This window comes from Brassica oleracea, chromosome C2, assembly GCF_000695525.1.
Source record: "Brassica oleracea var. oleracea cultivar TO1000 chromosome C2, BOL, whole genome shotgun sequence".
In the NCBI taxonomy this organism is placed as follows: Eukaryota; Viridiplantae; Streptophyta; class Magnoliopsida; order Brassicales; family Brassicaceae; genus Brassica; species Brassica oleracea.
In genome coordinates, this window is record NC_027749.1 from 20163315 (window position 1) to 20185711 (window position 22397).

At 32.6% G+C, this 22397-nt stretch overlaps 2 protein-coding genes and 1 long non-coding RNA gene across 5 annotated transcripts; 1 reads left to right on the plus strand and 2 right to left on the minus strand.

The window, feature by feature from the left end:
- Positions 1-13737: 13737 nt before the first annotated feature.
- On the minus strand, positions 13738-15284 carry LOC106324943. Of its 3 annotated transcripts, none has more exons than XR_001266766.1 (4): positions 15189-15284; positions 14970-15106; positions 14587-14628; positions 13738-14444 (listed from the first exon to the last, which is right to left on the minus strand). It is a non-coding gene; the product is annotated as an uncharacterized LOC106324943 (long non-coding RNA). The 3 variants fall into 3 exon arrangements; XR_001266767.1 differs by having other exon boundaries at positions 13738-14302; positions 14395-14444; positions 14970-15284; XR_001266765.1 differs by having other exon boundaries at positions 14970-15281.
- Positions 15285-16060: 776 nt separating this feature from the next.
- Positions 16061-16654, plus strand: LOC106326645 (21 kDa protein-like). Its single transcript, XM_013764563.1, has one exon. It carries the CDS (start codon positions 16061-16063, stop codon positions 16652-16654), a length of 594 nt encoding a protein of 197 aa, XP_013620017.1.
- A 2908-nt stretch (positions 16655-19562) lies between these two features.
- Positions 19563-21681, minus strand: LOC106324749 (putative receptor-like protein kinase At4g00960). The gene is made up of 6 exons (XM_013762725.1): positions 21406-21681; positions 21179-21312; positions 20892-21102; positions 20562-20796; positions 20334-20484; positions 19563-20135 (listed from the first exon to the last, which is right to left on the minus strand). Exons 1-6 carry the CDS (start codon positions 21455-21457, stop codon positions 19692-19694), a joined length of 1227 nt encoding a protein of 408 aa, XP_013618179.1. The 5' UTR covers positions 21458-21681; the 3' UTR covers positions 19563-19691.
- Positions 21682-22397: the final 716 nt, after the last annotated feature.

The window sequence follows — 22397 nt, forward strand, 5'->3', positions numbered from 1 at the left end:
AGAGACCTTTTTGGATGGTTCGGACCAGGTATTAATATGGTCAAGAATAGCAATTCCCGTTGCAGGCACATCTCCGGTGGCAGGTTGTATGGCGTAAAAAAGACTGGCCACAATGAATATTGTCTCCTTGACATTCCGAATGGACTAAATCCATATGTGCATAATCCGAGATACACATTCCGGCTATTGCTAGCGAATTTTGGATGTACTTTGTTAACATGTTTCCAGGCTCTTGCATCTGATGGATGAGTCATCTCACCATCTGTCTGAGTATGCTCGGCATGCCATCTCATCCCTCTGGTAGTCTGCTCAGATTGGTACAATCTTTTTAATTTGTCTGTAATAGGTAGGTACCACATCCTTTGGTACGGTACCCTATTACGTCCTCGTCCTTGCTGCTTGAATCGTGGCTTCTTGCAGAATCGACATTCTTCTAACTTCTCATCTTCTCCCTAGTAGATCATGCAATTGTCGATGCAAACGTCTATCATCTCCGAAGGCAACCCAAGACTATAAACCAGTTTCTGAATCTCATAATAAGAATCATCAGACACACTGTCTTCCGGCAAATATTCTTTAAACAAGTCTGCCCATTCATGCATGCAACTTTCAGGTACATTGTGATCAGTTTTAATATTCATCATTCTAGCAGCCAACGACAATTTAGAGAGACCTTCTCTACAACCACTGTAAAGTGGCTGATTCGCAGCATCTAACATTTCATAAAACTTTTTTGCATCTATGTTACGTTCTTCATCTTCATCATGAGCTACGAATGCATCAGCTACCATATCATGAACCCTATCATAATCTACCATTTGCTCCTCCTGATGGTAACTATGTTCATTATGCAAATAATGATCAACTGGTTCTTCCTGAAAATTGCTATTACTACTACTAGCTTCATTCTCATAATTATAACCTTCTCCATGTTGAAACCAGATATAGTAATTTGGCGTGAAACCTCTATTTATTAAATGCTTTTAAACATTTTCACGATTTCCCAATTTCGAATTGTTGCATTTCCGACGAGGACATAATATCTTACCGCTTTCTTGGGTGAGCGGTGTAGAATCTGCTTGATGCATAAATGTCTCCAGCCCTTCGAGGTATTCTTTTGTCACTCTCCCGTTAGCATCTCTGTGCATATACTTCCACCTCCGCAACTGGAAAATATTTCCGGAGCCCGACATTTTTTTTTCTTTCACATTTTTATTTTTTCTGCTTGGTGTGTTTAAAATGATGTTCAAACGTCCATATTTATAGGAAATTTTCGAATCTGGTAGTTGAATGAAATTTAGTTAGGTAGCCGAGACAAAAAAACGTGATACAACTACAAAGTTGGTGGATTCGAAATTTTGTCGTTAAGTAAACGTAAAATATTTCCTCGTAAAGTAGACGCTATTGTTGCGTTGAGTTTACGAGGAAACCCTTTTTCCTCGTAAAAACCACGTTATGTTACGTCGTTTTTACGAGGAAATTGTTTCGTCGTTATTTTACGACGAACTAACATTGATTTTAAATTTCTACTTAAGATACTCGTAAAGTCGACGTACATTTCCTCGTTAATTTCCGTTGCTATAGTTCTGTTTTCTTGTAGTGTTTAATCTGAATGAAATCTATATATATAAAAAAATGTTTGCCTCCTTCCTATTGCGCAACGTCATAAAGTCGTTGATTGTGAGTGCGACACCTGTTTTCTTTGCCTAAAACTCATCGTTTCATTAAGTTTTGATGTGGACTGCTGCGTTTCATAATTGTTTACGGTCTAGTGGCCTTTTTGTTCACACCGTGATATAGCCCAAATACAGAGAGATAGCCACTAAAATGAAAACATATGTAAAGAATGAAACTTTGGAAACAAGAAGGAAAAGAAGGAGCGTACCGTGAGTTTCTGGATGCTACTGACTTCGCTTTGGTTGGAGGCGATATCAACGGTGACGGTTCATTTCGCCGCAACCGTAATCATGCGTGTTGGTGAGATATGAGATACAAATTTTAAACTTAAAAGGAAAATAGACAGGAAGCAATGTGTTCAATTCCTATTTGGGTTAATTGAAATTTATGCATGATTTTAAGCTACACAAGTTTCATTCAATAAATAAATCAACGGAAAATTTTATTGTAAGAAATTGAGTTAATTGAAATTTATAAGACAGAAAACAATAAATAATTAAATAAAATTTATAATTATCTAACTACTTATATTTATATAATATTTATATATATAAATAACATAAATATATGATTATAATTAATATTTAAATAAAAAATCCGGGCGTAGCCCGGACCGGCCCTAGTAATATATATAGTGCTTCCAATATTAAAAATCACTTCGATTTGAAGAAGTTGATTTCTAGGATTGTCAGGATCAAATAACATATTAGATACCACATATTTAAAAAAATAAGTTGTATACATAAAAATATAGTAAGCACATAAATCATAACCAATACTTTTTATTTATTTACAATCATGTTTTTGCTGAATAAATCAAAACAATCATTTTATTTCTTTAGATGGTATATAATTAAACTTTGGTGATATTGACATAGATATATATATATATATATATATATAATATATATATATATATATATAGTATATCTTAATATAAATATTTATTATTAACACTTCACACTCATATGATTTTATTAACATTTGTATATTTTATGTAACAAAAATTTAAACCATTAATCAAAAACATTTTAATGTGATATTTTTCAATAAAATTTCAAAATTATTTCAAAATTAAAATAATAAGATCTCAATAAATGTTTACAGCAAATTTTGATATTAACATATTTATATATTTTATATAGTATATAATTTAATTTAAATAATACATATATATATATATATATATATATATATATATATATAAAATATGAATATCTATTAATGAGATTTCATATTCATACAATTTAAGATCATTTGTATTTTGGTTGAGCAAAAGCAAAAGTTAAACTATTGATCACAAAATTTTCAATATGAGACTTTTAACATTTTTAGTAATTTATAGTCGCTTTAAAAAAATTCAAATTATAACATATACGAAAAATCTATTTTTTTATTATATGTGTAATGTGGTTTTTTAATTTTTTTTAATAATATAAATTTCAACAAAAAAGAGAGAAGATACAAAATTATTATCATATATGTATTATACATAATCATTAATTTTCATATATATATGTTAATTATATTAGGTAATTTCGTAGCTTTTATTTAAAGAACGAATTGAGAATATTCTTTTGTACACTACTAATCAATGTATATTTACCTGAATTTGTTTTTTCCTTTTTCGGGTTGTGGTTTGAAATGATATGTGAATCACTTTCATGTAGCGCAGGGAATTTTATCCGTACAATTTGATTTGATTTGTTATTCGTTTCGATCCATAAAAATTAATATCCGTTAAAAACGACGCAAAACACAAATATTAAAATTTTAAGAAGCGGATATCTGTTATGGTCCGGAAGATATATGTAAATACATGTATATATTGATTAAATTTAGAGTTTTAAATGTATAGAGTTATATAATTATCATTCTAACACATGGTTTAATAAATTATATTCACATTATTATTTATAAAAGTATTAATCAAGAAAATAAAAGAATTTTTATGACAATTATAACTTTTTCTTAAGTTTTGTCTTATTATTATGGTTTTTACTAAATTTAAAATTTACAAAACATGTAATTTTACTACTTCTTTTAATTTTATTTTATATATCATGTAATCAGATATTTTAAGAACAAATTTGTAACTTTTTCTAGTTTATTTTCATTAAACAAAATATAGGAGATGCGTAAGGATTTTTAAATATATGCAAATATCTATATTTTTTGGATATCCAGTTTTCCGGATATCCGTATTTTTCCAAAGTAAAGCAAATCGAAAAATTAGATGTCTGTAACATTCGAAGCAAATCATAAATACTAAAAATTCTACTAATATTTGATCCGTGCCTAACCTTACTTTCATCCATTGGTTGTAATCATATAAATAACATATGTCTGAGATATAAACTTTCAATTTTAGATTCAGGGGTTATCCTGAAATAAATTAGATTTTATGCCAAAAACACTAATTTTGATTACCACAAAAATCTTAAACAAACTATAATTCTCAATCTTTAAAATTGTTTTAAAGACAATGATTTCGAAGTTTTTAACAAAATGAAACTTACATAAAAATATAATATTAGTTCATTATAGTTTCATTTTTAAATTAATTTAACTTTTGGACATACATTATTCATCAATCTAATTTTATTTTATTTCTTTTTGTCAATTTTTCTAATATATTCTTGGGTTTTTTTCAAATATGACCTAAATTTTCAAGTCAAACACAAAAATAACCCTTGTTTTTTTTTTTTGAAACTTCATTTTTCTCTATTCACCCTAGAAGTTTGAGTTATTCACGAAAATGCCATTATATTTTTTTACTTTCTTGTTTTGCAAATGATTATTTTACCTTATCATCCTCATCTTCACCAAGTATTTGCAATATTGTCATTGCCATCAATACACTAACCACCATGAACAACCAATTTGAAGCTCTTAATGCACCGAAGTTTCGATTTTTACTCTTCATATCTCATTACTTATGCACACAAATCATATATCTTTCACCTTCTCTTCAAATTCATCCAAAACAGCGAAGATTTTGATTTCAAGCTTTGTTAGGTTCATAGTGACATTGAAGCTGATGATTCGTGGTCATTAACGACATGGTACCTTTTGTACTGAAGTATTGGGTACTTGGAGAAGCAAAACAAGTAATCTCACATGCTCAAGGTATGAAATCATTTTTTTTCTCAGATCTATTCGCGAAGACTTTCAGAAGACTTTAGGAAGACTTTGAAAAGACTTCGCTAGATGTGTTCTCCATCAAGAAGAATTCCCTAGAAGTCTTCTAACTTTCTTTTATTAAGAAAAAAACCCCGAAAATCCCAGTCTTCTCGGATAAATAGGTTAGTTTTGCAATTGACCGAAGTTTGTCTGAAATTTAACTTTTTATAGAAGACTCCCCGAGAAGTCTTCTCGAAAAAAACTTCTATAGAAGACTTATGAAAGTTTTCCCGAAGTCTTCTCACTATCGCAAGAAGTCTGCATGGGTTACTTTTGCAATTGAAAAATAATATTGAAACATTTAATATTAATGAGAAGACTTCTCAAATTTTATTTCAGGTTTTGGTATAACCTTTGGTTACGAGAGAAGACTTCTATAGAAAAATCAAATATAGTCAATTGCAAAAGTATTCCAGATAGACTTCTTTCGACATTGAGAAGACTTCCTGAGAAGTCTTCTATAAAAAGTCAAGTTTCTGACAAACTTCAGTCAATTGCAAAATTAACATGTTTATCCGACAAGTCTTCTCTGGCATTTTCAAGAATTTTTTTAATTCAAAATTAAGCCAATATTTACAAAGGAAGACTTCTAAAGATGTCTTCTTTAGAGTAGACTTCTTAGAAGTCTTCTACGTCAATGTTTAATAAGCTTTCATTTTCTCTACAATTAAAATCATGACTTTTTAATATTTTCTTGTAAACTCATGTGTATTAGTCAATATTGGAGATCCTGGATGAAATCCATAACTTATTTGGTGATAATTATGAGATTTCAAATATTTATGTTTACTAATGTTTCTATCTAATCCGAGAAGACTTCTGGAGAAGTCTTCTATGTTAGATTTTCAAGAGTGTTAAGTAACTTCAAGGTATGTTCTTAACTTTCAAAAGTGTTAAATAACTTCAAGAATATCAAATCATGTGGTTTAATGTTTCTTTTTAGATTATAAGGTATAATTTTTAACTTACATGAGATTTAAAATTTCAACTTTCATTTAAAATTCAAGTTTGATCTTTTGTGAATTTGACTAAGTTTTCTTGTGAAGTTTCATGTCTTAGTTTTAGTAAATTTGACTAAGTTTTTGTGTTATTGTGTTTTGTTATGAGTGAGTAGAATGGTTTAAAAAAATTCTTTGTATGTTGTATCAATAACTTCAATAATTTCAAATACTTTGGAACAAAAATGAACATATATACCAAATTCTTTTGATTAACATCTCTTCAAGTTTACAAAAGAATTCACAACTAAAATAGTACACATACAAATCATAAAACATACCATAAACAAAACTATTACACATGGAGCTACATATCATTCCTTAACATAGATAAGCTTAGACTCCACTTGACATCATTCCTTTGTACCACCTTGGGCAGAAGACTTCGGAAGACTTTCCGAAGACTTCGCGGGAAGTCTTCTAGCATAAAATACATTAGAAGACTTCCCAAGAAGTCTTCCAAGAGTCTTCCGAGAGTCTTCCGAGAGTCTTCTGAGAGTCTTCCAAGATTCTTCTGAGAAATTTTCCAAAGTCTGACTCAAATCTGAAAAACTTTGCATATTCAAAAGCATTCAAATGGTTTCAAAACAGAGAAAACTTAAAAAATAAATTATTTATGCTTAAATAATAAACAAAACAATCATATTTGGTTGAATCTATAACTTTTTAGAATCTAATATATAAAACACACAAAATACATATCGAAAATTTGTATCACTTTGGGCAGAAGACTTCCTGAAGACTTCGTGGGAAGTCGTATAGCATAAAATGCATTAGAAGATTTCAAGAAGTCTTCCAAAAGTCTTCTGAGAAGTTTTCCAAAATCTGACTCAAATCTGAAAAATTTGCATATTCAAAAACATTTAAATGACTTCAAAACAGAGAAAGTTTCAAAAATAATTTTTTATGCTTAAATAATAAACAAAACAATCAAATTAGGTCGAATCAATAACTTTTTAGAATCTAATATATAAACAAACACAAAATACATATCCAAAATTTGTACCACTTTAGGCAGAAGACTTCGGAAGACTTACTGAAGACTTCGTGGGAAGTCTTCTAGCATAAAATGCATTAGAAGACTTGTCTAAAGTATTCCGAGAGTCATCTGAGTAGTCTTTCAAAGCATGTGTCAGATATGAAAAACTTGCGAATTCAAAAAATTCAAATGGCTTCAAAACAAAGAAAAACTTCAAAATTTTAATTTTATGCTTAAATAATAAACGAAACAATCACATTAAATTGAATCTATAGCACTTTAGAATCTAATATATAAAAAATTGATAGATCTACCTTTGAAGGAGTGAAAGATGAGAACCATGTAATGAAAAATCTGCAAAAAGAAGATAAATTATTGAGAAGACATAAGAAAAAAAAATGAGAAATGGATTTAAAGTTTGGTGTTTTGATGTTCAAAGAGATTAGAGAGATGTTGGAGAGTCTTAGAGTGAGAAACATTACATTTTTGTTGCAGCCATTTGAGAGGAAGAAAGAGAATGTGTAAATTTTCTTTATATATGGAGACAAAAATTCCAATTAGGATAAATATTTTCGATACAAAAGACTTTTTGGTAAGACTTCTTGGGAAGTCTTCTAAGAGAAGACTTCTTGGGCAGTCTTCTACACCCTAAAATCAAATACATGAGAAGATTTCAAGAAGACTTCGCTTTAGGCGATAAACATAAATTCTACTAAAATTTAGGCGGGAATATGTCAGGAAGTCTTCTGGAAGTCTTCTAGAAGTATTCCAAACCATAAATTAATCAAATAACTAACTAAAAAGCAAAAAACAATTAATTAAACTTAAAATCAACTTATAAAGCGTTTAATATACACAAAACTAAACACATGTAGGTTAATTTTTTTTAAAAAAAATAAAGATTCTAAAATCAAACCTTAAATACAAACAATAATATAACATATGTTACTAAACCCCAAATCAAAGTCTTCTCGGAGTCTTCCAGGCCCTATAATCAAATAACTAAGCAAAACACTTCCTTAAACTTAAAAGAAAGTTAGAAAGTGTTTAAATCAAGTAATTAGATAGTCACTAAACACATATATGTCAAACTAAAAAAAAAAATTAAAAAGATAATATTTCAATATCTAACCGTAAAAATGCCAACAATACTATAACATATGTTACCAAACCCCAAACCGAATGCTATCATGACTCAATCTAAATCCATTCATCTATGTTAAAAATAATTTAATTTTAGTAAAACTAAATTCTCATCATTTCGATATTTTTATTAATACATGATTTTGATTTTTTCTCTTTGAAAATATTTTTTATAAAATTTATTAATTACTTTTAAGATCTAATACATGAGAAGACTTCCCCTAGAAGAATTCTAGAAGATTTCTGGAAGACTTCGATTTAGGCGGAAAACCTATATTCTACTCAAATTTAGGTGGGATATGTCATAAGACTTCTTGTAAAGTCTTCTGTGAGTCTTCCAGACCCTATAATCAAATAGCTAAACAAAAAAAAAACACTTCCTTAAACTTTTAAGATACTTAGTGTTTAAATCAAGTTATTAAACACATATAGGTCAAAAAAATCTTTTTTAAAAAAAGATAAGATTTCAAAATCTAACCCTAAATATACTAGCAATATTATAACATATGTTACCAAACCCTAAACCAAAGACTATCATGAGTTAATCTACTTTCACTCATCTATGTTGAAAATAATTCAATTTTAGTAAAAATAAATTTACATCATTTAGAAATGTTTATTATTACATGATTTCAATTTTTTTCCCATCAAATATTTTTTATAAAAAATTTAAATTATTTTTAAGATCTACTGAAGGAGAAAACTTCTTTGTAAGTCTTCTCACGCGGAAAGTTATAATGATAAAACTCAATATATGTTTTTTGTTTAGTCATAAGGAGATTATTGTAATTTCACTCGTCTTTTGGGTTACTTTTGCATTTGATTGAATTTGAGGTACACTTTTATATTCAAAATCAAGTTTTGAGTCATTTTTGGCAATTTTCCCGATATTCTTACAGATTGTATTTGTGTTATAACTTTTTATTTTAACAGCATCCTTATAAATCAGAAGCCAAACCTTGAGGCTAGCATGGCCAAGAACATGCAAAGTAAGCCATTTGGATGATTTCAAACATAAAAATTACAGTGTGAAACATGGACGATGAAGAAAATATAGCTACACTGAATAACATAATATAAAACGGAGGAGGGGGTAACATATTTTTACATTGGAAATCAAATGCAGACGTAGTAATGTAACTGCATAGAAATATCTGATACTACGCATTTTATAAATTATCAATACTAAATTAAATTGAAAACATCATTTAAAATGAACATATTTGGCTAATACAGTTATATGATAAAAGAGAGAATATAGTATATACCTACTTTACATCGATTATTAATACATTAAAACGTGTATTGTTTGTTCCAAAGGTAATTAGGAAAAACAAATACAATATTCCTATATAGAAATGGAAAACACTTTTTATAAAAAAAAACTAGATAAACATAACTTATAAAAAGGAGTAAGGTTTTAGCATCAATTTTAGTCTAATAGTTATATTTTACGATCAATACATGTATGGTAGTGGTTTGTATAAATGTATTCACTCGTCACTATTTAGATTCAAATCTGTATAATGTTGTATTGTTACCTAAGTATATAAAGGGTAACATTTACCAAAAAAAAAAACTATATAAAGGGTTCTCATATGTGGGGAAAAATCTAGAGTATTTTACACTATTAGACAGTTTCCAAGTTTTTATTACATTCTAGACCAGTTATCACTATTAAAGTAGTTTTTTATGACTAGAAACCAAACCATCGTTAACTAGATTCCCTTTATCAAACTAAAGTGGTCCCACAATTTTCTAAAATTTATTACTTTTCTTCTCTTTCTCGAGAATAAACAAACATAATTATGAAATCAAAAAGTTTCTTCTAATTCACATCTCAATCTTCAACTTCTCGATCTCAGGTCATTTATGCCACAGCTCCTCTTCGCCGTGTTTCCTGGTCATCCTCTGTGACTACCGATGAACCTCCGTCGAGCTCGGTCACGAAACTGCATGTTCGTCTTCTCCTTTGCCGTGAAATCAACACAAACAAATTCTTCCTCCATGTCGTGCTATTCATTTCATCTCCCTTGTGCTCGTGGTGGTTGTGATGTTCGAAATCCGCCGCAGTGGCCGTGTTTCAATTCATCTCCCTTGTCCTCTTCAGCTCATTTCCCTTGACAAAAACTCACTATTTTTGAAATCTGAATTTGAAAAACATTTTATAAATGATAAAACTATGATCATGAAGTGTAACCTATAATTAAAACGTAAAGGAATGAAAAATTTTGTGGAAAAAATCAATAGCGGCCGCAAATTTGTTGCAAAAAATCCAAAATTCTGGGGAAGACGAAGATATATTTACTAAAATGCCGCTGATTAAAAAAATTGAAAATAAACAAAGTATGTACACATTCATGGGTGGTACACATGGATAATAATGTGTATGTACACTATTAGATTAGTAATTTGTAAACACATCTAAAGTTGTTTGTATGTTTAACATATACTTATAAAGAAATTTACATGTACACATATGTTTTTGACATCGACAAGGGATACATATACAATATACATATTATATCTTATCAGATATTTACATGTACACATATTTTTGAGATACATGTTATATGTCCAGTATGTTGTAAACTTGTGTACATGTTTGAGATACAATTTTCAGATATTTATATGTACACATATGTTTGAGTGTTATCTTTTTGTTAGCTCAATATGTACCTTGACATAAGTGTTATCTCTGTTGTGACATCACTCTTAATCATGCTTCAAACTGTTAGAACACATGAATATGCAAAAATTATCAACGTGTACATATAATGTATTATCCACATGTACGTTTAGATGAATTATATCCACGTGTACATCATTATGAACAAAAGTGCAAAAAGATGATACTCCTCCATTGTTATTGCAGATCGCACTTCTTGCCGGCTTCGTTGACGACAACGGAGAGTCGGTGAACAAGTTGATGAACAAAACACAAAATATATGAGTCCAGAACAAGCTGATGAACAAAACACAAAATTCAATTCATTTTCACGGTGCATGTGTATGAAATAGCGTACATGTGTACAGAAAATGGTGTACATGTGTACGAGAAATATGATAGTGTACATATGTAAAACAACCATAAATTAATCAAGCTAAGACCTACCATGAAGCTAGCATGAAAACACACACATCAATCAGAAGCTCTTAAACAAGGTGGGGGTTGGATCCAAAACAGAAAGCTATGTTATTGATGATTGATGTGGAGTAGATTCATTGCTGACCCAAAACAAATAAGAAATCACTCACTTTGCTTAGAGAGATCAATAGAAAGAGAGGATTTTGAATCTTATTCTAGGGTATAACGACTGACCCACTCCAGCGAGAATAGCGGTGGAGACGCCGGTGAAAAAAGGAGATGATGAGGAACACCCATTACTATTTTCAGAAGAAATACAACGACAAAAAGGAGATGATGAATGTGGCTGAGTAAATTTGAATCGTTAAATGTTAAGGTACAAAAGCAAATCCAATGGCCAAGAAATGAAACAGAAATAAGTCTTGTCAAAAGTGTTAGATTTAATCTGAACCATTGAGTGGGAAGAGAGATGTGTGGTTGAGGTTAATTCCCGTTAATATAATACTTTGGTTACTCAGCTGGTTAGTTACGAAGTGACTAATTTGTTTAGGAAGAAAGGAAGCAGTTAGAAAAAAAGTGTCTTGGTAGAAAAAACTGACTTATTATGTTATAATAAACTTAAAACTGCCTCTGAGTGTAATTCTTTCAAAAATCTATATCAACTTAGACTTCTAGCAGCTACTTTTCATAGAACAGAAGTTAAAAACGGCTCATGGTTTGATTGGTGGTTATATGTGGTGAATTAAATTTACCAAGATCAGGTACCGAGTTAGTCTGTCAAGGGGACGTCGATATTGGGTAACATCTTTATTCCTTAAAAACTGCCCCAACATTACAAAGTCAAAGCCCATCGTCTTAAATCTTAATCATCGTTCGAAGTCTATATTCACTGCTAGGCTAGGCCCGGGATTTTTCTATAATATTTATTTAATCCTATTTTCTATTTAATTCAATATTATATATATACATATGTATTGATATTATCAAAACATAAATCATCTGACAAATTTCCAAAAATGTAAGTTTTTTTTTGTTTTTTTTTCTTTAAAAGATTTGAACTTTTACCATTCAAATTTTTTTTATTTTTAATTATTGAAAATTATGTACCACGAGATGAAAACATATCAAATAATTAAAGTGTAATTTAATTTGAATATTTTATCTTACTTATTTTAATTTTATGTAAAATAAATGCTACATGTACATTTGGTTTGAATTTTATTTTGGCTTTGGAACCATTAAATTTATAATTTTGAAGGGTATTAAGAAATTATCTTTCAATTTTTTTTGTTCCTCCTCGTCCTACATCTATTGATGTATTTTCAAATATATAACTAATTAATTATTTTCAAATATATAACTAATTAATTATTTTCTAATAATATCCATAATCGTATTTGCACAATACTGTTATTTTCAGAATTAGTTGGTGATCAAAATAATTATTAACAAAGTATACAAATTTGTATTGTGGTTTAAAATCTATATTATAGCTAGTTGTCTTTGGATGTTACATGCTAATACATGATATGTAACTGAATTTCTCTCACCTAATCTACGAAATTGGCTTGCATGATCATTATATCATCAGTCTATTACAAATGCTTCTTGTTTTTATGTATATATTAACAATGCTTCTTGGTGAGACAATATTAAACTGCTGAAAACAATGTCTCTCGCCTGGTGATGGAGCTGGCAAAAAATTAAAGAGATCGAAAGTCTCAACGAAATGTCACCTTCCCTCTTGACATATATGATTAAATTTTCCTTTAATGCAATCAAATGTTGATTCTTCCATCTAATAGATGGAAAGTATCAACAAAGAGTATACATAATAAATAAAAAAGATATTGAACCTCAGATATATTTAAAACTTATAGCTTAATTATATCAATGATAAGACGTGGAATCCTAAAATAATGTTGTTTAATTCTTTGCAAGAGGATAATGGAAAATAAATTAATAGTACAAATTTTTTAAATGTTTAATTTAATTTTAATTAAAAGTAGCATTAACTTAGCTAAGCGAATTGAAACCCAAGAGGATAATGGAAAGCAAATTTTATGTTTCAATTATATAGTTTACTTTATTTGTCTTATGTTGCTGTAAAGCACTTTTAGCTGAATAGTTGATGTAATTTATTAGTTTCCATCTCAACTTATATGTTTTTTTGTTGGTATCGCATGAATTGTTAACCCCCTATGATTGTTGATTGTCGTCTTTCATCTACAGTTATCGCATTGCGGACATAATTTTTAATTCAAATTTTTGTATGGTTTGGGTATAAATAATTTATGTTTAGTTGATATATTGTATGTTATATGTGTATCGTGTCTGTAGTTGTACGTTTTTAGATGTGAAGAAATTTTATATATTTCTTTGTGATGTTTGTGTGAGGCATATTGTAGAATACTTTCTACCTACTCCACGCTTTGATTCCAAAGTTCTCTTTGCGAAAGTCTTGAAGATTCAAGGTCTCGACCGTTATCATTTCTTGAGGTCACAATTTGTGAATATTGAATAGATATGTAAAGAATATAAGAAAAACATCCAAACAGGTTTGTATTTTTTATTTTTTTAGAGGATTATGAGGTTGATAGGATTGATTCTATGAAACCTGTTTGGGTGGAAAATACGTTGCATTAAATGAATGTGATAGAAATCTAAAATATAAATAGTTCTGTTTGTTTTCAAACATTTATAGTCGGTTACAAATTGAAAGTTTTATGTACGCAAGTTCAATAATGTCTACACAATAAAGAGATCTTATATACATGATTCAAAATAAAAGGTATACGGGATTCATCTTTGTGCCAGCTCCTTTATTAAAATATTATTACTGAAAGCATTTGATTACATAGCTTTGGTTCATCCTTCTAGCTTTCACAACTCGTCTCCACGGTTCAAGCCGTTTGGCTTTTTGAAGTTCCTTTTCAAGTTTTTCCACCTTAGCCACCAGCCCTACAGATGTGAAGCATGAGAAATCATTATATACAGATCAAGCACAACAAAATCTCCTTTTAGGATCAACAATTTTTGGATGCATTAGCAAAATCTCTTGTGTGACCTGCATTGTACCCTCCAACTCTTTTCTCATTCAGCTTATACGGCTTATGAAACATGAGAAGAGATTACAGGTTAACCATAATAGCTATATGTTTTAAAGGCAAACAAACTCAGATGTACAACACCATTCTCGCTTACCTTTTTGAAAGACTTGGCTTTAGCCAACGACTGTAACATGAGCAGGAAAAATCAGATGGAGAGACATACAAAAGAAACAAACTATAACAATATCCTTTCAAAAAAAAGCAATTCTTGATTACCGGTTGGGCTGCTTTAATTATCTCAGTTGGATAAATGATCGAAGCATTATCTGAAGGAAAGACAATACACATACATATCAATAAATAAAACAGCTGAAAAACCTGTGAAGAGAAATCTGTTTATATCTAAGTTCATGGTACCAAGCAAAAAAAAAAACGAATACATGAACATAAGAAGCAGAAGAGTGTTACCTTTAAGAGAAAAAGAAAAGAACCCATGATGTTATTGACCCTCTGAAACAAAAACAGATTCAACACCGATATATCATAAGCGAGAGAAAACAAATCTTTCGCATGGAGTATTGTCTTGTTAGGAAAAAAGTAGGAGTCTTTAAGCATTTAGCCACCTTATGGGTCTAAATGAAACGACCCCGACACAAACACCAAAAAAAAATCGAATACAAACCAAAGAACATTACCGAACAACAAAACCTTAAGAGCAAAACCGAACAACAAAAGCCCTAACAACAATAAAATCTGGACGGAACCAAAAAACGGTACCACCTCTAGAAAGAAAACAGAGGTAGAACTCGATAATTCATGTACATGTGAATTTTTCAGGGAATGAGACTAACCTATTTATAGTTGAAAATTCACACAATAGCAGTAATGGGGATGCATTGAATGACAAATAATGGGAGGAATGGAGGATGTTGTTAATGAACGCATTAAAGCCGACGTTTGAATGCATCCGACTTCCGTAACGTTTCGCCTGAGAGTAGAAAACCATTTGATAATATACCGGGTGCGGGATCTAACAGGACATATCGGGAACGATGGTTGAAAGATTATACGGTGGTTGGATGAGGAGGTTCAGCACTTCGGCGGCGACGACCTTTGATATTGCTTTCAACGGAGTGATAAAAATGAAGACAAAATATCTTGGGTTTTAGATTTAAAGCCCACATACAAAACACAAAACGTAGCCCAAATCTCTTTCAGAATTCTGTTAATGAAATTATGCGTTTTGGTAAAGATGACGCGTATCATGCTGAGGTTGGACGAAGTAATGACGTGGAAGACGACGTGGACAGCCTAGGAGTAAATCAAACATTCAGTAATGCAACTACACGGTCTACACTTGTTCGAAAACAACTTTAAATTTTAAAAATATCATTATAGATTGAAAATACATCATACGTTTTTTGGATTGGGATTCGGTCCGGCCCATTAAACTTATGTGCCGACCATTGTTGGCAGAGTATTCCGGTTAACCTCCAAACTAAGGGGATGATTGGAATGAGCTGTAGCTTTATATTTTTGCTTTAAAAATAAATCTGTAGATTTTTTTTGCAGTGGCTGTAGATTATTTTGCTGTAGAATATTAGCTGTACGTTTAAAAAGATTCAAAGACTTACCTATAAATTTTCTAAAGTAAAAAATAAGTGCTCTAGATTTATGGCTTTCCATGGCTAAAAATAAATAAAAAGGAAAGAAAAATCTGTATCTTCAAAAAATCTTTACAAAACATGATTGACCAAATTTTGGACCGTAGAAATAATTTAGGCTGTAGAGAGATCTTACCACACTTCTAAAGCACTTGCTAATTAACCCCTAAGCCTAAGTACATTGATGTTATATAACGAACTAATAAAGCCACTTCAAAAAACCTATAAATACTCCTAAGGAAAGCTCATCAATCCAAACAACAATGTTAGTAGCAACAATGATGAAACCTATTCTCCTACTTCTCCCATCAATCCTCACCGTTAATCCCCCACTCCCATCGCCAGACGGCTCAGATTTCATCCGTACGAGTTGCAACAGCACACTTTACCCCGACCTATGCTTCTCATCTCTCTCCACTTTTGCCAACTCCATCCACAACGACTCAAACCGTCTCGCACGCGTAGCCATCTCTCTCACTCTCTCCGACACTCTCCACCTTGTCTCCCACCTCCAAAACGCTTACGGCAACTGCGTTGACCATGGTTGTGATGGCCCAACCGCTGCTATCATAAAGGACTGTTCTGAGAATCTTAAGGATGCTGTCGACGAGATGAGAGACTCGATGAAGCAGATGAAGGAGCTTGTTTCCACGGGCTCGGTCCAGTCCTTTAGGTTCCAGATGAGTAACGTCAAGACTTGGCTCAGCGCAGCTCTCACTAACCAGTATACTTGTACGGACGGATTCGAGGACTTCCACGAGAATGGCTCCATCAAAGATGACGTATCCTCCCCACGGGTGGACGACGTTAAGAAGCTGACTAGCATTGCGCTTGCTTTAGTTAATCGCTACGCCGACAAGGCAATACCTTAATAATTCATCGATCAAGTCTTTCTTTCTCTTGAATAAATGAGCTTTATACATAAAATAAATATGTCAATGATATAATTCGGGGCAAATCTTCAAAATAGCACATTTCTAAGTTTATGTCACAAAAATAGCCCTCAAAAACTAAAATGACCAAAATAACATTTTATCTTTTGAAAAATGTAAATTTTTTTTATTTTTCAAAATTTGAAATCTTATCTCAAAACCCCACTTCCCAACTCTAAACCCTAAACCTTAACCCTAAACTCTAAACCCTAAACCCTAAATTCTAAACCCTAAACCCTAAATCCTAAACCCCATCCCTTAACTCTAAATGCTAAACCCTAAACCTCATCTCTAAACTCTAAACCCTAAACCCTAAACTTTAAACCCTAAACCCTAAACCCTAAATCCTAAATCCTAAACCCAACCCCTTAACTCTAAACCCTAATGTCTAAATTAATTTACCATTGGGGTATAAGTGTATATTTATCTCTTTTGATAACACATTAAGTGATATTTTGGTCATTTTTATTCTTAGAAACTATATATGTGACAAAAATTTTTTTAGTGTTATCCTAGTCATTTTCTCTATAATTGGTTGCTGGCTGATAATATATGTGAGTTTCCCTTAGTGTATAATATGTTTTGTGTCGAAGTTATTATTTACATGGAAATAATACAGAACGAGTTTGTGAAAAGAATCAATTAATCTTTTCATTTTTCTTCCCTTCAGTTGTCGTTTTGGGATTTTCATTAATTATATCAAATATATACACGCTCGATAAAAGAACGTGATAAAGTGATAAATATAAGTAACACGCTCAATTATGGCTCTCAAATTTCAAAAAGTTAAATACTTCAACGAACATGAAAGCAAGGAAAATGAATTATTCTCCTGTGAACTAATACTTGCTCCCGACTTTTTCACACACGAACTTTTAAGTTATGCCAAAAATCACTTGAACAACGGAAAAAAATTTTATTCCCCTATGAACTAGTTGTTTCCGGCTATTTCACACACAAACTTTTAAGTCATGGCAAAAACCACATGAACAATTCTATTTTTGAATTACAGACACAAACTATCGATTTTAAACTAATTCCCCTAAAACCGTAAATAGTGTTGTTTAAACGTCACTTGTATAATTTGGCTAAGTGATTAACAAATTTTTTTGCAATCCATTTAATTAAAAAGAGAGATGTTTTTATGAATACATAAAACACTTGAGCCAAATTATTACAAAGACAACAATTCAATCATATTCAAACTTAACAAAAGCTTATGCTGATAACAAAAGAAGACATTTAACTCAAGAACGCAAGCACAAATGGAGCTTTGTGGCATTGATTTTGATAAGGCTTTAGTGAAGCTTAATGAGCTCTCTTCAACTCTCTTACACAACTCTTCTACTTGAACTTTCATGAAAAAAGCTGCAGCAGGCGGTTTGATAAGGAGGCGTCCCGCGGGACGGCCCGCGAAGGCCTATCTATTCTGCGGTACGGGTTTGAGCCGGCATTTTGAAGACCGCAGCCCGCGCGGGACAGGCCCGCTGTGATACGCCCTGAATTGAAGGATCACTTTAGCTGGGTGTTGGATATGATCCGAGAAAGCAAATGACACTTCTGGAACTAAAATGGAATGAAAGGATCGTCAAGAGATGCGGAATGTCTTGATATACCACGATCTAAGGCTAACCACCTAAGAAACGATGAAGGTGTGTTGGCTAACCACCAAACGACACAAAAGATGATTGGCTGACCACCAAATCAACAAGCCGGTTCACACCAATGAACTAGCTAAATAAATCTCTCTCTCACTCAGAGAAGAAATAAAAATAAACTCAAAAACATAGATTGCTTTTCTTCATAGAATGAGACTACATATTTATAGTGTTTGTAGTCAAAGACTAATAAAGAAAATACAAGGAAAATAATACATAGAAAATACAAATTTGACCATATATGAATTAATGAGTCAAAGATTGAGTCTTCCATGCAGATTGGTCAAAGATGGCCCTTCAGATAATGTCCAAATTCATCCGAACCAGATGGATGCACGGGGTAAAGATAAGGACGCTTGCGGGACTGTCCGGATGGTCCGCTGGATGAGAATGAACAGATGAGAATGCATGTCCGTCTTCGGTTTCTTCACGACCCAAGCTAAGGCTGGCTCGACCGTGGGTCTTAGAATGTCGAGTTGGTCGGGGAAGACGAGCTCCGGTACAGTCAGTTCGGTCGTCTGGTCGTGGTTCCAGTCGAAGCTTCAGTCGGGACGCACGCGGGACGGCTCAGTCAGTCTGATCGGTACGGTCGGATGAACAAACCTCGGTCAAATTGTTCAGAACGTTCTGATCTCCATGCTGGTTGGCTCTAATGGACTGATCCACGAACCGGGGCACATCACGCTGTGACCCGCTCGACGACTAACCCGCTGCGGTACGGGATGGGTAAACCTGTTTGACATCTCCATCGGAAAGTGATTCGCGATACCGTGTGAGTGAGACCAAAGCACAGAGAAAGGTCAGATGATAATTGCAAGGTTAGTAAACAATGATTCCAAACCTTGGAAAATTTACACACCAACCGTTAGAACGGGATGGAATCCACGGACCGAGAGAGCGGCGTGGATGGCCAATTAACCGTGAGCGGTCAGAGCGTTACAGATAACCTCGCCTGTCTTTCGGATTTAAAAACCAAAAAAAAAGAACCCGTGAACGCTCATATTTTCTCATTTTTTACAAGACTTTATACAAACTATGATACGATTTTCAACAATCCTCCAAAGACGAGTTCAACTCATCAAACTATGCAGTGCTTTGTCTTTAAAAGAGATTTAGAAGTATATGATTAAACACACCATCTTGCCGCACCACCAGTGCAACAGCTTAACATTAGTTTCAATATATACAAATGAATGAATTTTTTGTTTATTATATGAGAAGAGAATCAGCACCACTAAGCCCTGTCCTAAAATCACTTACTACCACAGCCAAAAAATAATACTAATTTACAAACAAATTGTAAAAAGATTTTATCTACATTAATAACTCATAGGTCGTTTCCCGTGAGGGTCTGAGCTAGAGCTCGCACCACCTACACTTCTAGTCGGAGTCCTAGAAGAAGCTGGTGTAACTCCTCCACTTCCTGTGTTGCTTCCAGTGTTTGTCTTCAAGCTCGAACCAAACGAACCTGCACTCGATCCAGGTGTCGATAATGTACCAACCGAGGATGTTACTGAAGGACCATGCCTTCGACGCCCGTATCTAGACCCGGGGACACCAGGACGCTCTGGTTCTTCGAGATGTCCTGGTTTTCTCGTGAGAAGCATAGCTATTCGTCTCATCGCTGGCCTCTGGTGAGGATCTCCTTGAACACAGAGCAGGCCAATCTGAACGCAGAGTCTCACTTGTTCCGGATCAGCCGAAGCTGCTATCTCCTGGTCTAGTATCTCGTTCGTCCTGCCTTTCTTGTATAACTTGTATGCCTGTGTCACAATCAGGAAGTAGTTAACATCCAAACAACCAGAGGAACAAGGCCGGGAATACAGACAATTTAGTAAGAATTTATATAATTTTTTAAAATATAAATTTAGGAGCCTATATATATGTAATTTATTTTATTTATTTTTTCTAAAATTTTGGACCGGCCCTGACGAGGAACAATGGAACCATGAGAACTTTACCCATTCAAGAAGAGTCTGGTCAGGGTGTCTCATACTAAAACTCGAGTTCTTCTGGCCACTAATGAGCTCCAAAACCACAACCCCAAAGCTGAATACGTCTGCTTTTACCGATAGAACACCATGCATTACATATTCCGGCGCCATATAACCACTAAAAAAAGTTAACATTAAACAAGCATTCTACCATGAAACAAGGACTCTAAATGACATTAGTGATAGAGAACATACTTGGTGCCGGCGACGCGGGTGTTGACGTGAGTTGCGTCTTCCTGATAGAGCCTGGCCATCCCAAAATCTGCAATCTTAGGAACCCATTTCTCATCAAGCAAAATGTTGCCAGCCTTGATGTCCCTGTGGATGATGCAGTTTGGTGCGTCCTCATGGAGATAGAGCAGTCCTCGAGCAATGCCAGTTATGATCTCAAACCTCTGCTTCCAGTCTATCTCCGATCTTCTATTGGATTCTGCATCCAAAAACAGAAACCAATACTGTTAAACTATGCTAAAGTACAAACCAATCTCGACACAAAACTAAAGATGAGAAGAAAAGAAAACTTACTGAAGAGGACCTTGTCGAGGCTCTCATTAGCGACGTACTCATAGACCAAAAGCTTATCATCTCCGTGCGTGCAATAACCCCAGAGATTAACAACGTTCCGGTGCTGGACTTTAGCTAACAACTTGGCCTCGTTGACAAACTCGTTCTTCCCTTGCCTTGAAGCCTGAGATAGCTTCTTCACCGCTATGTCTCTCCCGTCAGGTAACCTTCCCTATTTACACACAAAAACCACTTAAAATCTCATCACACAAACAAAAAGTAAGAACCCTTCAGAGTTAAATCTTTACCTTGAAGACGGGTCCGAACCCACCTTCGCCGAGTTTGTGGGCCGGGTTGAAATCTTTGGTAGCTGAGACTAAGACTTGAAAGGAGAAAACTTTCTGTTCCAAAGCTGCAATTCTCTCGATATCGTCTTCAAGACCTATGGGGTAAACGAAATAGAAGAACGTGAGTCAAATTATAAACCCTAATCTAAACCCAAAAATGGAAAAGCTTGAATCAAAGGAGAATTTACCTGAATTGGAGGTGCGTTTGAAGGGTTTGATAATATTCTGAAAGAAATTCATGGGCTTGGTGATGCCCAGACTACTACCATCCCATGGAAAGCAATCGAAAGATTAGAAGAATAACTGAAGACCCAGGTAGTAGAATCGAATTTGGGGAGTGGGTTTCACAGGAGATTACGTTTCACCGGGTGTAGTCTCAGAATCCCAGATTGTGATTTTGGGGTGATTAGTTGAGTTGAGTTGAGTTGAGTTGAGCTGAGCGGACGAAGAAGGAAGGTAAAAGAAGAAGTGCAAGTAAAAAGGGTTATATGGATAAATAAAAGTCAAAGTCTGGCTTCAATTCAACATATTTTTTAGTATAAATAAATAAAAGTCTAAGAAGGGGTTAAAGCCGATGCATCATAAATAAATAAAAACGTGGTGAAATTGTTTTTATCATAGATGAGTTTTTTATTTTTGGGTCAATGAGTTTTTAAAGTTCCAGATTTGATGTTTTTAATACTTCCAACAATTTTTATTTTTTATTTTTAAATAAAATATTTACAAGCAAGAAACATTAAGAAATCTCTATATATTTACAAGCAAGAAAAAACTATTTTGATTTACCATTCATATATTGATTACAAACAAAAAATATCTTAGGTTACAAGCAAGAAAAACTAACAAATTTTGATTTAACATCCATATATTTACTATTTGTTCTTTCTCCATATTTTTTTTTTGACTATTTCTAATTTATGGCAGTAACTGGTGAATTTAAACAAAAATACATAGAATAGAGAAGAATTGAATAAGATGAATAAAATGCCGTAGAAAATGGAATAAATCAATTTCATTTATTCTTTAACAAAATTGTTATGGAATGGTTTGTTTTGTATTTTATTTATTTTGTTTTTTTCCGAAATTGATAAAATGAGCATTTTTGTTCTATTCATGTAAAATAGTAAAACAATTTATGAAACTAATGAAATTGATCATTTCAAAGCATTCAATTTCAAAA